This window comes from Microcaecilia unicolor, chromosome 2 (assembly GCF_901765095.1).
Source record: "Microcaecilia unicolor chromosome 2, aMicUni1.1, whole genome shotgun sequence".
NCBI classification, from domain to species: Eukaryota; Metazoa; Chordata; class Amphibia; order Gymnophiona; family Siphonopidae; genus Microcaecilia; species Microcaecilia unicolor.
Window position 1 is genome coordinate 206,309,034 of NC_044032.1, and position 17,963 is coordinate 206,326,996.

The 17,963-nt window shown below is 43.5% G+C and overlaps 1 protein-coding gene across 1 annotated transcript in view; it reads left to right on the forward strand.

Moving 5' to 3' along the window:
- The window catches only part of FANCC (FA complementation group C), a 413,110-nt gene that overhangs the window by 371,753 nt on the left and 23,394 nt on the right, over positions 1-17,963 (forward strand). The window contains 1 exon segment of the mRNA XM_030193652.1: positions 7,118-7,289. Within this exon segment, the coding sequence (XP_030049512.1) occupies positions 7,118-7,289 (172 nt within the window).

Consider the following 17,963-nt stretch of genomic DNA (forward strand, 5'->3'; position numbering starts at 1 on the left):
GAAATGCATATTTCATCCAATCCTACCAGCTCTACATGAGCCTTTACTTGCAGTCTACTATGCAATATACTAAGTTTTGCAGAGTCTCTCCCACAAGAGCAGGCCATAGAGCTTCGCCAGTTGACCAGTAAACATCTTGAGTGTGGGAAGTATTTGGCCAGGGGTGCATACAATTCTTTTGTCATTGTGTCCAGATTCTCAGCCATGGGTGTAGGGATGTGTATACATATTGATACCATCCAATCTCTGTCTCGGCAATCTCTAGCTGCAGCCTTGGAGGTTTTTGAGAGGGCCTAGGCGGCAACCCTACTGCTCTCAAAGGTGTAGGTTTCCACCACCTCCTCACTGTGCCCAGAACACGCAGGCCCAACATTCTCGGCCTTGCCAGTCCCGACCTCAGAAATTCCAGCTGCACTCAAAGTAGCCATCCCAGATGGCCTAACAATAGGGGGGAGGCTGCATTTTTTCCGTCACAGGTGGCCCCTTGTAAACTCCAACTGGTGGGTTCTTCAAATAGTCCATCTCAGTTACTCCCTGCTTTGGCATCAAAGACCACAAAATTGTCCACCAGCTCTTGGCACAAATAGGTACTTGTAGAGGAAATCTCCACCTTTCTATAGTCCAATGCAGTCAGACCCATGCCACCAGGGGAAGAAGGGAAGGGATTCTATTCCAGGTACTTCCTTTTGTCCAAAAAGATGAGGAAATTTAATCCCATCCTATACATAAGGGCCCTGAAGAAATTCCTGACCAAAGAAAAGTTCAGAATGATTTCCCTGGGCACCCTTCCCCCCATGATTCAGGAAAAATATTGGCTATGCTCTGTGCACTTAAAGGAGTCCTATATTCCTGTTTCAATACTTGCCAGTCACAGGAGGTATCTCAGATTCTGAGTAGGGAAACACCACTACTACTACTATCACATTCTGCTATTTGGTCTTGCATCAGCTCCCAGGGTATTCGCCAAGTGTCTAGTGGTATTTGCAGCAAAATTGCGCAGACTGAGGAATATATGTTTTTCCCTATCTGGCCGATTGGCTGGTCATGAGCACATTGCAGGAGGGAGCAACAGAATAAGTGCGCCTAACTATTTGGGTGTTGGAGTTACTAGGGTTTGTCATACACTACCCCAAATCCCACCTTCTCCCAGTTCACAATTGGAGTACATAGGAGCCCTGCTCGATACAGTGCAGGCTCGGGCTTTTCTCCACAGGCAAGAGCAGAGACCTTGACAGCACTTGCATCACAAGTCCAAAGTAGCAAGCAGCTCGGCAAATATTGAGATTGATGGGCCGCATGGCCTCAACAGTGCATGTCACTCCCATATCTCCACTTGAGAGGACCATTTGGAACAATGTAAAGCAGGGGTGTCCATCCTCAGCCCTCACCAGGTCAGGTTTTCAGGTTTCCCCGAGTGAATATGCATGGGATCTATTTGAATACAATGGAGGCAGTACATGCTAATAGATCTCATGCATAGTCACTAGGGAAATTCTGAAAACCCGACTGGATTGTGGCCCTTGCAGACCAAGGCTGGACAACCCTGCTCTAAAGGCTTTTAGAGATCAGTTACAGAACCAAATTATTCTCATTCAAATGGACAATTAGGTTGCAGTGTTCTATTGAACAAGGAGTGGGGGGTGCAGGATCCTACCCTTTGTATCAGGAAGCAGTGCGGATGTGGCAGTGGGCCCTCCTTAATGTATTTCTTGAATGAAGCCTCTTTTGCCCTTATTTTATCGGTTGCTTGTGTGGTGAACCATATATGCTTCCTGTTTCTCTTGTTTTTGTTTACAGATCTTTATACAAGGAAAGTAAACAAAAAGAAGAGAAACAGGAAGCCTTTACGTCTTCGTTCAAGAAATAGAGAAGAATGCAACAAGAGGATCACTGAAAAGATTACTTGATTAAACTCAAGCAAAGAGGGAAATACAGCTAGCAAAAGCAAAATGACCGTTTTCAGATATATTGGGGAAAGGAGAAAAGCTAGGAATGGAATTGTAAGACTGAAAGATGCTGAGAATGGCTATGTGGAGAGTGATGAGGATACAGTGAATGTGCTAAACTGCTATTTCTCTACTATTACTACTACTATTTAACATTTCTAAAGCGCTACCAGGGTTACGCAGCACTGTACAATCTAACAAAGAAGGACAGTCCCTGCTCAAAGGAACTTACAATCTAAAGGACAAAAAAGTGCAGTCAATCAAATTGGGGGCAGTCTAGATTTCCTGGATAGAGGTACAATGGTTAGGTGCCGAAAGCGACATTGAAGAGGTGGGCTTTGAGCAAGGATTTGAAGATGGGCAGGGAGGGGGCTTGGTGTATGGGCTCAGGGAGTTTATTCCAAGCATAGGGTGAGGCGAGGCAGAAAGGGCGGAGCCTGGAGTTGGCGGTGGTGGAGAAGGGTACTGAGAGGAGGGATTTGTCCTGTGAGCGGAGGTTACGGGTAGGAGCGTAAGGGGAGATGAGGGTACAGAGGTAATGAGGGGCTGCAGATTGAGTGCATTTGTAGGTTAGTATGAGAAGCTTGAACTGTATGCAGTACCTGATCCGAAGCCAGTGAAGTGACTTCAGGAGAGGGGTGATATGAGCATATCGGTCTAGGCGGAAGATAAGACGGGCAGCAGAGTTCTGAATGGTTTGAAGGGGGATAGATGGTTAAGTGGGAGGCCAATGAGGAGTAGGTTGCAGTAGTCAAGGCGAGAGGTGATGAGAGAGTGGATGAGAGTTTGGGTGGTGTGCTCGGAGAGGAAGGGGCAAATTTTGCTGATGTTATAGAGAAAGAAGCGACAGGTCTTGGGCTGTCTGCTGGATATGGGCAGAGAAGGAGAGGGAGGAGTCGAAGATGACTCCGAGGTTGCGGGCAGATGAGACGGGGAGGATGAAGGTGTTGTCGACTGAAATAGAGAGTGGAGGGAGAGGAGAAGTGGGTTTGGGAGAGAGAGAGGGAGCACTGCTAGACCCAGAGGTGGAGGAGAGGAAAGGAGAGAGACATAGCAATGTGGGAACCAGCCTCAATTTATACACAGGTCATAGCATTTTTGGCCATTTTTAGTCCTAAAACTGCCCTCGACTTATACATGAGTATATATGGTAAATCGAGTGCATCTTAGTCTTTGGTAAGGTCTATAAGTACAAAAGTTGTTCATCTCCACATAGTCCAATATGGGCACTCTAGACTTTGTCAAAGATATTTATTTTGCCTTTCATCTTTATACTTGCATGTTCTCAAAGAGCCACTGTAGTCAGCTTCTTCCATTTTCATTTTAAAAGCAAAACCATTGTAATCTTCCCATGCAAGTCTATGTGTTATATAGTACAAAAGTGACATATTCAGTAGCTTCTTGAGAGAGTCATAATACATGATATTCCATAATCTTGTAATTAAAATCTAGCATGAAAATCAATTTGCTCATCATTGCAGCCATTTTGTCATTTTATATAGTTCTTTTGTTGTGCAAAAAGGGGTCTAATTAGAAAACATGTTTTCTAATTAGAAAATATTAAAAACATGTTTTTCAGTTTCTTTTCATGAATTTGTAAAAAGGATTAAGTGTCTCTGATAACAGCAACACATAAAGCTAGCTGACACCTATGCAAATTCTCAGTAGGCTTTGTAGGCTCCCTACAAGCTCATCCCCAGTGGATCAGTCCCAATCATTTCTGTCCTCCCGCACCAGGGATAGCAGATTTTGGGTGGGCCTAGACAAGAAGTGGGTGGGCACAAGTGTTCTCCCCCCTCCCCCACCAACTTAAAAAAATATCTCAGCTGACAGGAAAACACTGCTCTCTACCTTGGCAGCCTGCTGCAGGCATGGGCTGAAAACTGAGCATGCACAGTTGCCAGTATCGGCAGCTTAGGAAGCTCAGACTTCTGTTTTCAGCACCATCAGGGGGAAGTCTTCAGCTGGTGGAGCTTGGGATCCCCACCAGCTACCACTAAATGTGTGCTGCTGTTGGGTGGACCTGAGCCCTAAGTGGGTGGGCCCCGGCCCACCCAGGCCCACCTGTGGCTATGCCACTGTCCCGCACCCCTCAGGCTCAGGACTCACCCAAATCTGACTCATTTCCTTGTCTTGCTCAACTCTCTCCCACTAGGCTTTACAGCCCCACAGCGCTGCTGACTCATTTCCTTGTCCTGCTCAACTCTCTCCCACTAGGCTTTACAGCCCCACAGCGCTGCACAGGCCTCTGGTCCTACACTTCCCCATCCGTCTCTGCATCTATCAAGTGTTCACAGCAGGGGTGTGCATGTGTGCTGATGTGAATATGCACACCTACAGCTTTGCCAAAAGACACAATTCCAGAGCCAAGTGTATTATACAAAGAGAGATTTTTATTTATTGATAATATTTAATTACTTGCATCACTGATGATGTTCAATGCAAGGTACAAAATATAAACATTAAAATATAATAAAACAGTCATAAAACCACAATTAACAATCAGTATATATAATCCCTAAACCTCCCTCCAACCATTGCAACCCAGTCATCTCAAATCCACCCTCACAAAACTTTTCTTTAAAAAAATAGAAGCTTTCCCAACTACCCCCACCCAACCCTCCCCCCCCCCCCCCCCCAATTTTTAACAAGTCTCTGAAACCAAAACTATCTCACGTTGAATATCCAAAGGGAGCTGGTTCCACTAAAAGAGGCCCATTTCTTAGATGTGCATATCTAAATTCTGGGGTTCTTCAAGTCATACCAGAAATCTGAGTGACTTTTTACATTTCACATTTATTCCAACAAACTCTGGTGCCAAGTCTTACATTAATGAAAAGGCCAATTGGCCAAATGATTTAGTATCGTTTACGTTCATATAGTTTGGATTTGATCTTTTCTAATTATAGTGGCCATCTATTCCATTTCCTTCTAAAGTATGTTGTTAATACACCAATACTATATTTTTTGAATGGATAATTACAAAAGACAGTTTGGTAACTCACTTGCTAGAGAGTCCCTGTTAATATGCATTCTAGAAGAGTAGGCTGAAATGATCCTGCCTTGACAATTACTACAAGGAGATAAGCAATAAGAAATCTTCACATTTATAATCAATCACATGTTTAAACAAATCAGAACTCAAATCATCTGGTAATATGCAGAATATTAATACAACTTTTGAAGATGTAGTAACATTGCTAAATTTGGAAAATCTGTGATACAGTGACTGTTTCTTACACTAACATAAAACTTCTAATTACATTACTATAATAAGTCTTCTGTTCACATTTCTTTTTAAGCATGTTTGACAATCACAAGCTTGCAATGCATCAAACTACATCATAGAAACCTAGAAAATAATGTTAATTTAGAAACTGCCTGTAGCAAATCTGCTTCCCTAAACAGCACTCCTCTATCCAAGACAATCCTCTCTCCAAGACTATAATTGTCCAGTCATTAAGAATATTTCCTGCTGTTCACCACAGAGATGAAAGCTCACATTAGTAATGATGGGTGCCAGAGGTCATCAGTATTATATATTCACTGTAGAAAATAAGATATCTTCAGATGGACCAGATGTAAGTTTTCATTGTTAGATTCCAAAAGAAGGAGGCAGTTTACTAGCAGACCTTACAGAGGGCCCCTGATGGTGGGAATCAGATCTTTACTATGTCAATTTGCTCAGATCTGCTGATTTCATCCTGTTGAAGCTTTAATGCAGAGTTCTTCAATGCAAGGCCTGGGGGCCAATGGCGGTCCATGGAGACCTCTGAGGTAGCCTCCATCTTCATTGGATTTTTTTTTCTGCTACTCTCTTGCCTGTTTGCCCAAGCTCAGGACAGACAAGGGGAAGTGGATGGTAGGAAAAGCCGCATACTTGAAGGAAAGGGTATTTCTCGATAGTCAAAGAGAATGCATTTGGAAATGCCCACTTCCTTAAGTGGACATTTCCAAATGAAAAGTTTGAAGGTGGGCTGGAAGGGGTGGTTGTCATTGACACACACTGGTCAGCAGTGTCGCAGCCCCACTTAGGAGGCTATTTGGCTGCTGTCCTCCAGCTCATTTGGATCCAAAGTGGCCCTGATTTAAAAAATTAAGAGAAGATCGTTGCTCTAGTGTAACATTTTACCCTGACTGCCTGTAACATCCTGGCATAAGGAGTACATGAAATTAACTTGATTTACCTGAACCTCTTTGTTCCATAGTAGGTTGCTTGTGAACTCTCTTTTGCGAGAAACAATTAATGCTAACCTTTTCCAGAATCCCTCACACCATGAGTAAACACTTTACTCTTGCGGTGGAGGACTGATATGGTTCGAGAAGCAGGCGGATAACCAGGGAAGCAAGGGTTCAAATCCCACTTCTCCCTCTGGACACCCCTTGTGACCCTGGATAAACTATTTTACTCTCAATTGGCTTAGGTACAGACTCAGAAGCCTAGATTTACCAATGTGCATTAACGATTTTACGCGTGCTTTTTAATGAATCATAACTTGCTTTGAGTTCAGGTTTGGAAAGGCAACTAACCAAATCTAAAATCCAAAGACTAGCAATCTCATACCTTTATTGTGTTCCACTAAGAATGCTGATCATCCACATGATTTTTCTGTGCTTAACGGGAAGAGAAATATTCATCATAAATAATATCCAAAAGGTCCAATAAGGGACTTTGGGGTAGCAGTTTTCAATGAGTGCTAACAACTTGCAGATTTGTGGATTTTTTGTACCATGGGACTGCAAGCAATTTTACCAATAGAATTTACCTTTCAAAATTGACCCATGCTGTGGGGAGTATTTAGCCTGTATATTTTGTAGGCTCAAAGTAGATAGGTTTAATCAGTGAATAGTGGATACAAGAATTTGAAAATGAAATCCCCTTGCCTGCTTTTCCTGCCCCAACCACTGGCTCTGCTCCTGCTCATAGTGAAGGATCTGAGGTAGTTTTGGATGGGGCTATGTCCAGAGGTAAATTCTTTTCAAATTTACCTTTAGATGCATGCCACAATTCCATGTTCAGCTGCACCCTTAATTAGAATGTCTGCAAGTAAACTAGAAAAAGGCTTTGGTTTATGTTGCATACAGTATGGCAGAGTATATAAGTGACTGACTGACTGATTTATCCTAGTTTGGTAGATTTCACAACTGTAATATGTCTTATTCCAACCCAGATCTCACAGGAGTCTCTTTGAGCACTGGTTTCTACTAATTCATTTTGGAGTCTGGGTCGATATTGCTGCAGAGCTGCTGCTGACGTCCGAAACTGAAACCTCAGATGCCCTGCTTTGGCTTTTGGCATTTTACTATAATCCACATGAGAATCCTCAGATGAGTCAAACACTGGTGGGTGTTGGTGTCTGCACTGGTCTGGTGCTGCAGCAGCTATTTTCAATAATGTCTAAGGAATATACTATTCAGTTTTAATGTAAGGAAACATAATGCTTCTATCTTATTTGATCTGTGGAGATGCTACTGGATTAATGTGTTTTTCAGAGCATACTCTCTTATTCTTTGGTATATTAGTATAATCAGAGGAATGAACACATTATTGAAATTTTCTTATTCTCCTAAAATGGCTTGCCCATAACCGACTAGAGTTGACTGTTCAAAAACAACAAAAAAATGTTTGATACTTTGGAAAATTTCACTGACTGTGATAATGAATATGTTTGAGCTTCATACAACCTTTTTTATCACTATAAAAGCAGTCTCACTCTAGTATGGTGTTAGAACTACTCATGCTTATTAGAAATATGTGAAAGGGGATGGCCAAGCGGCTATATGGAAAGTCTCCAGTCACCAAGTAGGACATTCTTCTTCCTAGGTTAGGAGAATGTTATGAAAGCCATTTTGGAGCCCCTGGTATGAGGAAGGGAAGGGTAGGGTAGCCATGGTTAGTGCTTAACGATGACATCTATTGGCTGGATTTAGAAGCCTCTAAGATTATAGTTTTCCTAAATGAGCCCTGGGGATTTGCCCGTGGCCCAAAACTGGGACCATCCAGGGATGGCCCAAAGGTATCGGAGAAAATGTTTCTTCACCCAACGCGTAATTAAACTCTGGAATTCGTTGCCGGAGAACGTGGTGAAGGCGGTTAGCTTGGCAGAGTTTAAAAAGGGGTTAGACGGTTTCCTAAAGGACAAGTCCATAAACCGCTACTAAATGGACTTGGGAAAAATTCACAATTCCAGGAATAACATGTATAGAATGTTTGTACGTTTGGGAAGCTTGCCAGGTGCCCTTGGCCTGGATTGGCCACTGTCGTGGACAGGATGCTGGGCTCGATGGACCCTTGGTCTTTTCCCAGTGTGGCATTACTTATGTACTTATATACCCTAGGTCAGGGGTGGGCAACCATGGTCCTCAAGGGCCACAACCTAAATGCCACAATGAATATGCATGAGTTTGATTTGCATCTACAGTTTCCATTGTATGCAAATAGCTCTCATATATATTTATTGTGGAAATCTTGAAAGCCTGACTGGGTTGTGCCCCCAAGGACTGTGGTTGCCCACTTCTGCTCTAGGTGAATCTTTAGCCAGGAACCACCTACCCCCATCTCAGGGGTAACTCAAGGCCTCCCTCCATCATCCAGCATCTCCCCTTTCCCTTCCCTGTGGTCCAGTATCTCCCTTTCATTTCCTTAGTCTTCTCAATAGTCCAGCATCTCCCCCTCTCTACCCTGTGTATAATTATCCCCCCTCCTTAGTTCAAAATCTCCCCTTTCCGTTGGTTCCTTGCCCTATAGTCCAGCATCTCTCCTCCCCTTCCTCCTAGATCTATGCTACTGCAATCGCCACCATCACCCTTCCTCTGCCAGGGCCAAAGCTGCAAGGAGACTGATTTAGCATTAGCACAGTGCCTTTAACCACAGGCCTACATTCAAGTTCTGCCAAATTCTGCTCACTCTCTGATGCAGGATTTCTTGTCAGCACTCGAGTATGAGCCTGTGCTTAATGGTTTTGCACCAGTGCTGAATCTACTTGCCCCTTCAGCCCAGAAAGAGGTAGGGCAAACAGAGGGAAGAAAAGTGGGGGAGATGAGAGAAATGCTGTGCTCCTGCCATGCTGCCACTGTAAGCAGACACCTAGTCTGCCTTGTGGTAGGGCCATTCCAGGGACCATTACTGCTAAACGTCTAGATATTTTGGGAAGCAGGAATAAAATCCTTGGGCTATTGGACATTAAGGCTCATGGAACCAAATATTAACCTTGATTCCAACTGTGCTGTAAGTACAAAGGAACAGTGGAGACTGCAAAGTCAAAGAGACTTGAAGAGATGCCTTTATGTTTGTTTATTCATGTTTGATATACTGCTATTTAGTAAAAAAAAAAAAAAAAAGTAAAATGATTTGCAAAAGAAAACAAATTAAAAATCAGAAATGGAATTTCTTTAAATCAACAGAAATGCTAAATGTGAAAAAGATAAGATTTAGTCTATGGGGGTTCAAGCAGATAGGACAGAACAGGTTGATAAACCCACACCCCTCCTCCCACTATATCTGAGATCCAGGTAAAGCAAGGAAAAATAAATAAATCTCAAAGAAAGGGGAAGTGTGTTCTACAGAGAAAGTGCAATGAAAAAGAAGGCATATTGCCCAGTTGACTCAAGGCACATGTGGGTACTACTGGCAACACCATCTCTACATGATTCTGAGAACGTAATGGATGCACAGAAACAGAAAAATGAAGGCAGATAAAGATCATATGGCCTATCCAGTCTTCCCATCCATGCCATCTACTATCCCTTCCTCTCCGTTAGAGATCCTATCTACGTGTGCCATGCTTTCTTAAATTCATCCCAGTCTGTGGAAAAGAATCACAGAAGTTAGGTAGTGGAAGCTACCACTACAGAATACCTTAATGACCATAACCAGGAGTGTAAAATGAATCTGAAACTGTATGGGGAGCCAGTGGTGTTAGAAAAGGAACAGGGTGATGTGGAGGGGCATTTTTGAAAGGGACGTCCAAATTGTGATTTGGACATCCTTGCAAAACGGCGAAATCTAGGGGCGGGGAAACCTGTATTTTCGAAAGAAGATGGACATCCATCTTTCGTTTCGAAATTACTGTTAGGGATGTCCAAATCCTTAAATTTCGCCATCCCTAGACACGATCGTTTCTGATTTTCGGCGATTTTCGAAACCAAAGACATCCATGTCAAAAACCACCAAATGCAAGCCATTTGGTCGTGGGAGGAGCCAGCATTTCTAGTGCACTGGTCCCCCTGACATGCCAGGACACCAACCGGGCACCCTAAGGGGCACTGCAGTGGCCTTCATATATTGCTCCTAGGTACATAGCTCACTTACCTTGTGTGCTGAGCCCCCCCCCCCCTAAACCCACTCCCCACAACTGTACACCACTACCATAGCCCTTACGGGTGAAGGGAGGCACCTAGATGTGGGTACAGTGGGTTTCTGGAGGGTTTTGGAGGGCTCACTTTTTCCTCTACAAACGTAACAGGTGGGGGGGGGGGGGTTGGGGCTGGGTCCACCTCTCTGAAGTGCAATGCACCCACTAAAACTGCTCCAGGGACCTGTATACTGCTGTGACGGACCTGAGTAAGACATCTGAGGCTGGCACAACATTTTTAAAGATGTTTTTTGAGGGTGGGAGGGGGTTAGTGACCACTGGGGGAGTAACGGGAGGTCATCCCTGATTCTCTCTGGTGGTTATCTGGTCATTTCAGCCACCTTTTTGTGCCTTAGTCGTAAGAAAAACAGGTCCGGGTGAAAACGTCCAAGTGTTCGTCAGGGACGTCCATGTTTTTTTTCGATTATGGGTCAAGGACATCCAAGTGTTACGTATGCCCAAGTCCTGCCTTCACTACGCCTCTGACAGGCCCCCTTGAACTTTGGCCATCCTTGTGACGGAGTTCAGTTGGAGACGTCCTAAATCGGGTTTTGATTATACCAATTTGGACGTCCATCTTCCGTTTTATGTCAAAAGATGGATGTCCTCTTTCGAAAATGAGCCCAATAGTCAGATTTCTGTGCACTGATAACAGGAAAAAGAGGCTGTCATGGAGTTTCACTAAAAGGAAACCGTTTCCTCCATGTACTGTTTACTTCTAAGAAGTGTATACAAAAGATAAGAATACCCAAACTCTATCAGCTGGATTTGCATCAAGATGTGATTATTTTTTGCAACAAACTGTGTATAGTATCTAATCAGATCTAGCAAAAGTGAACATCACTCCCTTAAGGACTGAAAAGAATGCTTAAACTATTTCAAGAATAGTTACTTAGCACCAAGTTGTACACAATACCAATGTGAGGAAGTGGCTCGGTGAACCCTAGTTGTTCTTAAGACACATCCTCTCTGGACCATCTTAACAGAGATAGGATAGAAAATCCTAATCAAGATGGTGTGGCCCAGAGCAAGAAGGATAAAACCTCCAAATTGGGGGAAGACAGGAAGGAGCTGAGGAAAGCTTCTGAGACACTTGTGATAGCTGAAGGACCCTAAGTATTCCATAGGCTATATAAAGTAGGACTGGCTGTTTGTGTTTGCATTATTATTCTGAATAAAGGGTGCATCAACCTTCCCCCCCCCCCCCCCCCCCCCACGTGTGCATTTTTAGCTGCTGGGAGCAGCCGCACGGCTCTTGCCTCCGCTGGCTCCCTGCTCCCTCTGCCCCGGAACAGGAAGTAACCTGTTCCGGGGCAGAGGGAACCAGCGGAGCCGACAGGCACGCAGCTGCTCTCTGCACCCCTCCAGCAGCGTACACCCGGGGCTTACCGCCCCGCCCTTGGTACGCCGCTGGCAGGCTGTACTGGATGAGATGAGACTCAGAAAGGATATACTAACCATAGAGAGCCGGATGCTAGAGGAGCTGCAGCAACAGCTCTTAGGTATGAAAAATAAGTATGAAGGAGGCTTGCTTAAAGTGAATTCTTGTGCACCAAGTTGAGAGAGCAGAAACTTCTAGTGGAAAAGCTGTGCTGGGAGGAGGAGTGGTTCAAAAGAGAACACTGAGAACTATCTAAGGAGATGAGAACATGTGAAAGTGAGAAGGAGAAGGTAACCTGAAGAGTTCAGAAATTACAAGAACAGCTGAAGGAGTGTGTCCCAGCTGACCACTTTGAGAACATGAACAGTTCACTGACCAGTGACGTGAATGAGAAAACTAAGGAACTGATAGCCACAGAAGGTGAGCTCCAAAGAGCTTGAGGACCAGATCTACCTGTGACAGTTCAGGCCGGGGGGCTATCAGACCAAAGCAGAAGCTGCAACATCAGAAACAGAGAACATAAGTGTGGCCATACTGGGACAGACTGAAGGTCCATCAAGCCCAGTATCCTGTTTCCAACAGTGGCCAGTCCAAGTCACAAGTACCTGGCAAGATCCTAGAACAGTAAAATAGATTTTATGTTGCTTATCCTAGAAATAAGGCGTAGATCATCCCCAAGTCCATCTTAATAATGGCTTATGGACTTTTCTTTATGGAAGTTAGCCAAACCTTTTTTAATCCCTGCTAAGCTAACTGCTTTTACCACATTCACTGGCAACGAATTCCAGAGTTTAATTACATGTTGAGTGAAGAAATATTTTTTCCGATTTGTTTTAAAATTGCTACTTTGTAGCTTCATTGTGTGCCCCCTAGTCCTAGTATGTTTGGAAAGAGTAAATAAGCGATTCACGTCCATCCATTCCATTCCTCTCATTGTTTTATAGATCTCTATCATATCTCCCCTCAGCCGTCTCTTCTCCAAGCTGAAGAGCCCTAGCCGCTTTAGCCTTTATTCATAGGGAAGTCGTCCCATCTCCTTTATCATTTTCATTGTCCTTCTCTATACCTTTTCTAATTCCACTATATCTTTTTTGAGATGTGGTGACCAGAATTGCACACAGTATTCAAGGTGAGGTTGCACCATGCAGTGATACAAAGGCATTAAAACATTCTCATTTTTGCTTTCCATTCCTTTGCTTTTAACATTCTATATGCTTCAATGTATCATCAACAATGACACCTAGATCCTTTTCCTGGCCGGCGACCCTAATGTGGCACCTTGCATCATTTAGCTATAGTTTGGGTTCCTTTTTCCCACATGCATCTTTTTGGACTTGCTGATATTAAATGTCATCTGCCATTTGGATGCCCAGTCTCGTAAAATCCTCTTGCGATTTAACAACTTTGAATAACTTTGTGTCATCAGCAAATTTAATTACCTCACTAGTTATTCCCATCTCTAGATCATTTATAAATATGCTAAAAAGCAGCTGTCCCTGCACAGACCCCTGCGAAACCACACTATCCACCCTTCTCCATTTAGAATACTGACCTTGTAACCCTACTGTCTGTTTTCTATCTTTTAACCAGTTTTTAATCCACAATAGGACATTACCTCCTGTCTCGTAGCTCTCTAATTTCCTCAGGAGTCTTTCATGAGGTACTTTGTCAAATGCCTTTTGAAAAATCCAGATACACAATATCAACTGGCTCACCTTTATCCACATGTTTGTTCATCTCTTCAAAGAAATGTAGTAAATTGGTGATTCAAGATTTCCCTTCACTAAATCCATGTTGGCTTTGTCTCATTAATCCATTCGTACATGTATGCTCTGTAATTTGTTCTTTATAATTGTCTGTACCATTTTGCCTGGCACCAGTCAGGCTCACCATCTATAATTTCCCGGATCACCTCTGGAACCCTTTTTAAAACTACTACTAGTTTGTCATTTCATAGCGCTACTAGACATATGCAGTGCTGTACACTTGAACATGAAGAGACAGTCCCTGCTCAAAAGACCTTACAATCTAAAAATTGGTGTTACATTCTCCACCCTCCAATCTTCTCGTACCATGCTTGATTTAAAGATAAATTACATATTACTAATTAATTTTTCAATTCTGTCAGTACTCTGGGATGTATACCATCTGGCCCAGATGATTTGCTACTCTTCAATTTGTTAGATTGCCCCATTACATCTTCCAGATTTAGAGATTTGATTCAGTTTCTTTGACTTGTCAACACTGAATACTATTTCTGGCATTGGTATCTCTCCCACATCTTCCATGGTGAAGACTGAAGCAAAGAATTAATTTAATCTCTCCGCTATGGCCTTGTCTTCCCTGAGTTCCCCTTTTACCCCCCTGTCATCTAGCGCAATGTTTCCCAAGTCCAGTCTTGGAGTACACCTTGAGGCATATTTTCAAAGCACTTTGGGAGGCTAAGTTCCATAGGTTTCTATGGAACTTTAGGAGGCTAAGTGCTTTGAAAATGAGCTTGCTTGCCAGTTAGGTTGTCATGATATCCACAATGAATATGCATGAAAGAGATTTGCAGTGTATGCAAATCAAGTTCATGCATATTCATTGTGGATATCCTGAAAACTTGACTGGCAAGGCATACTCCAGGACTGGACTTGGGAAACACTGACGTAGCGGTCCAACTGATTCTTTTTCTGGCTTCTTGCTTCTTATATACCTAAAAAAGTTTTTACTTTGTATTTTTGCCTCCTGGTCAATCTTCTTTTCAAATTCTCTCTTCACCTTCCTTATCAGCTCTTTGCATTTGACTTGACATTCCTAATGCTGTTTCCTGTATTTTCAGTTGGATCCATTTTCTGAAGAATTTTCTTTTAGCTAATTTTCTAATAGCTTCCTTCACCTCATTTTTTTAACCATGCCAGCTGTCTTTTGGCCTTCCTTCCTCCTTTTTTAATATATGAAATGTATCTGGCCTGGGCTTCCAGGATGGTGTTTTTGAACAGCATCCATCCTGATGTAAATTTTTAACCTTTGCAGCTGCACCTTTAGATTTGTTTGTTTTTTTACCATTCTCATTTTACCATAGTCTCCTTTTTGAAATTAAATGCTGAAGTATTGGATTTCCTGTGTGTACTTACTCCAGAGCTTATATCAAATCTGATCATGTTATGATCACTGTTGTCAAGAGGCCCCTGCACCAGATCATGCACTCCACTAGGTCTAGAATTGTTTCCTGCATATTGGTTCCTGAACCAGCTGCTCCATAAAACCATCTTTGATTTTACCTCTCTGGCATGTTCTGATGTTACATTTACCCAATCAATATCTGAGTAATTTAAATCGCCCATTATTATTGTATTCCCCAGTTTGATTCAAGGCCCTCCTTAACACATAATGCTACCCCTCCACCAACTTGATCCACCCTATCACTGTGATATAATTTGTACCCTGGTATAACAGTGTCCCACTGGTCATCCTCATTCCACCAGGTCTCAGAGATGCCTATTATACCTATCTTTTCATTTAATGCAATCTATTCTGATTCTCCCATCTTATTTCTTAGGCTTCTAGCATTTGCATATAGACATTTCAAACTGTTTGTTGTTCCTATTTACAACTTGCTCTACAGTTGGCAGTGATAATTTGAAATCGCAAGATGGGCGTCCTTCTCACAGGGTTGCCCAAATCAGCATAATCGAAAGCCAATTTTGGGCGTCCTCAACTGTTTTCCGTCGCGGGGTCGACCAAAGCTCACTGGGGCGTGTCAGAGGCATAGCGAAGGCGGGACTGGGGTGTGCCTAACACATGGGCGTCCTCCACCGATAATGGAAAAAAGAAGGGCGTCCCTGACGAACACTTGGATGACTTTACCTGGTCCTTTTTTTCTTACGACCAAGCCACAAAAATGTGCCCTAAATGACCAGATGACCACCGGAGGGAATTGGGGTTGACCTCCCCTTATTCCCCCAGTGGTCACTAACCCCCTCCCACCCTAAAAATATTTTTTAAAATATTTTTTCCAGGATCTATGCCAGCCTCAAATGTCATACCCAGCTCCCTGACAGCAGTATGCAGGTCCCTGGAGCAGTTTTAGTGGGTGCAGTGCACTTCAGCCAGGTGGACCCAGGCCCATCCCCCCCATACCTGTTACACTTGTGGTGGTAAATGTGAGCCCTCCAAAACCCACTCGAAACCCACTGTGCCCACATGTAGGTGCCCTCCTTCACCCATAAGGACTATAGTAGTGGTGTACAGTTGTGGGGAGTGGGTTTTGGGGGACTCAGCACACAAGGTAAGGGAGCTATGCACCTGGGAGCAATTTCTGAAGTCCACTGCAGTGCCCCCTAGGGTGCCCGGTTGGTGTCCTGGCATGTGATTGGGACCAGTGCACTACGAATTCTGGCTCCTTCCATGACCAAAGGGCTTGGATTTGGTCATTTCTGAGATGGGCATCCTCGGTTTCCATTATCGGCGAAAATCGGGGACGACCATCTCTAAGGTCAACCTAAATTTTGTGATTTGGGCATCCCTGACCATATTATCGAAACGAAAGATGGCTGCCCATCTTGTTTCAATAATATAGGTTTCCCCGCCCCTTCGCGGGGACGTCCTGCAAGGACGTCCTTAGGAAAACTTGGGCACCCCTTTTGATTATGCCCCTCCTGGTCTACTATGGTCTCTATTGCAGCCTCGCTATCAGGATGCCCTGTCTTCCCTGTTATGGTGATATCTTTGAAAGATATGAATCCATGTGGAACCATAAGGAGGAGCAAATTAAGGCCCAAGAGCTGGAGGCTATTAATGCCATACTCCAGAGTCGATTGCATGAAGCAATCCACAGGAGGACAACGCACAGCACATGAGAGGAAGACAGTCCAGAAGCATGCGCATAGCTGGTTGTAGCAAATTTGATGCTAATGCAGTAGCTTGTGGATTTAATGTCAGTGTGCACGAGCACAAGGAGAAAATGGTGACGCTTGAAAATAGCATACAGAACCTGCAGAAACAGCTGGCAAAGAGACAGGTTAGACATGAGAGTAAGAAGGGGCCAGAGCGAAACCCTGGAGTTGAAGCATTTACAGGACCTCTGAGCCCTGGCATCCCACCCCAGTTGTAGAGAGAAAACTAGCCAAGAGCTGGTTTTTGCAAAGTCTCTTAAAGTATGGACTGTCTCTCCAAATGTTGAAAGGCTCGGAGGAGGAGAACAAGTCTGAGAGTCCAAGTTGAAATCAAGCAATGACGTTTAAGGGAGTCTGTAAGTCAGTTTTGACCACTTGGGACATCAGTGATGATGTAATTCCCAGCACAATGGTGGATGCTGGTGTTAAGGACAGAGTAAAAAGGGGACTAAAAATAAATTACCCAGCCGATATTTGGAAGAAGAGCTGACTGGTTATTTCCTATGATACAACAGTTGAGAAAAAAGGTTATTCAGTAGACATTAAGGACCCAGTTCAAGGTCGAGATGGATAAGTGAGTTCCAGAGCTGAGATTGAGGGAAATGAGCTACAGTGTGCCTGGTCTGTGATGCAGAGTGGAAATGCAGTGCAGGGGGCCCAGAAAGCTCTTGGTAGTACACGAAATACAGTGATCCAATTCAAGGACTTATTGAGTGCCACTGAACAAGGGAAGGCCAAGATATTTGTAGAAATGCTTGAAAGGAAATTAAATTCCTGCAATGTGTCCCCAGGATTCGGAAATGTGTCCATTGCTTGGCCCCAAAGAGAGAAAGGGTATATTTTTCCTTAAGACACATCCTTCGCAGGCTGCTGTGACAGATGGGAAAGCCTAGTCAGCAGGTTGTGGCCAATTGCAGGAAGGGTAAAACTGAGGGAAAGTCAAGAGGCCCCAGGAGTACTGAGAGAAGCTTACAAGACCCTGCTAGTGATAGCTGAGTGACCCCAAGTATTACATAATGTATGCGGTAAGACTGGCTGATGGTATTTGCATTATTGTCCTGAATAAAGGGTTTTGTTTGTTCTTGAAGCTGCCTCAGTATTTGTTTATAGGCCTCCAAGAGGCGAAGGGTTCATGCACTTGCCTACACTATCAAAACCAGGTACGTAGTTGTCATTTGTACTTCTGAAACCATTTGAGTGTATTTCAGTACAGTTTTAGTATTGATTGATTCTACTGAGTTTTTTATGGTACTCCTATTACCAAAGTGTCAAATATTACAAATCCATAGAGTAATGGCCAAAAATCATATAATCAGGAAATTAAAAAATAAGGGGAATGATGAGCAAAGACAATAATTAGCTTTAAATGGAAATATAGTTGTAGATCTCAGCTCTAAATGGA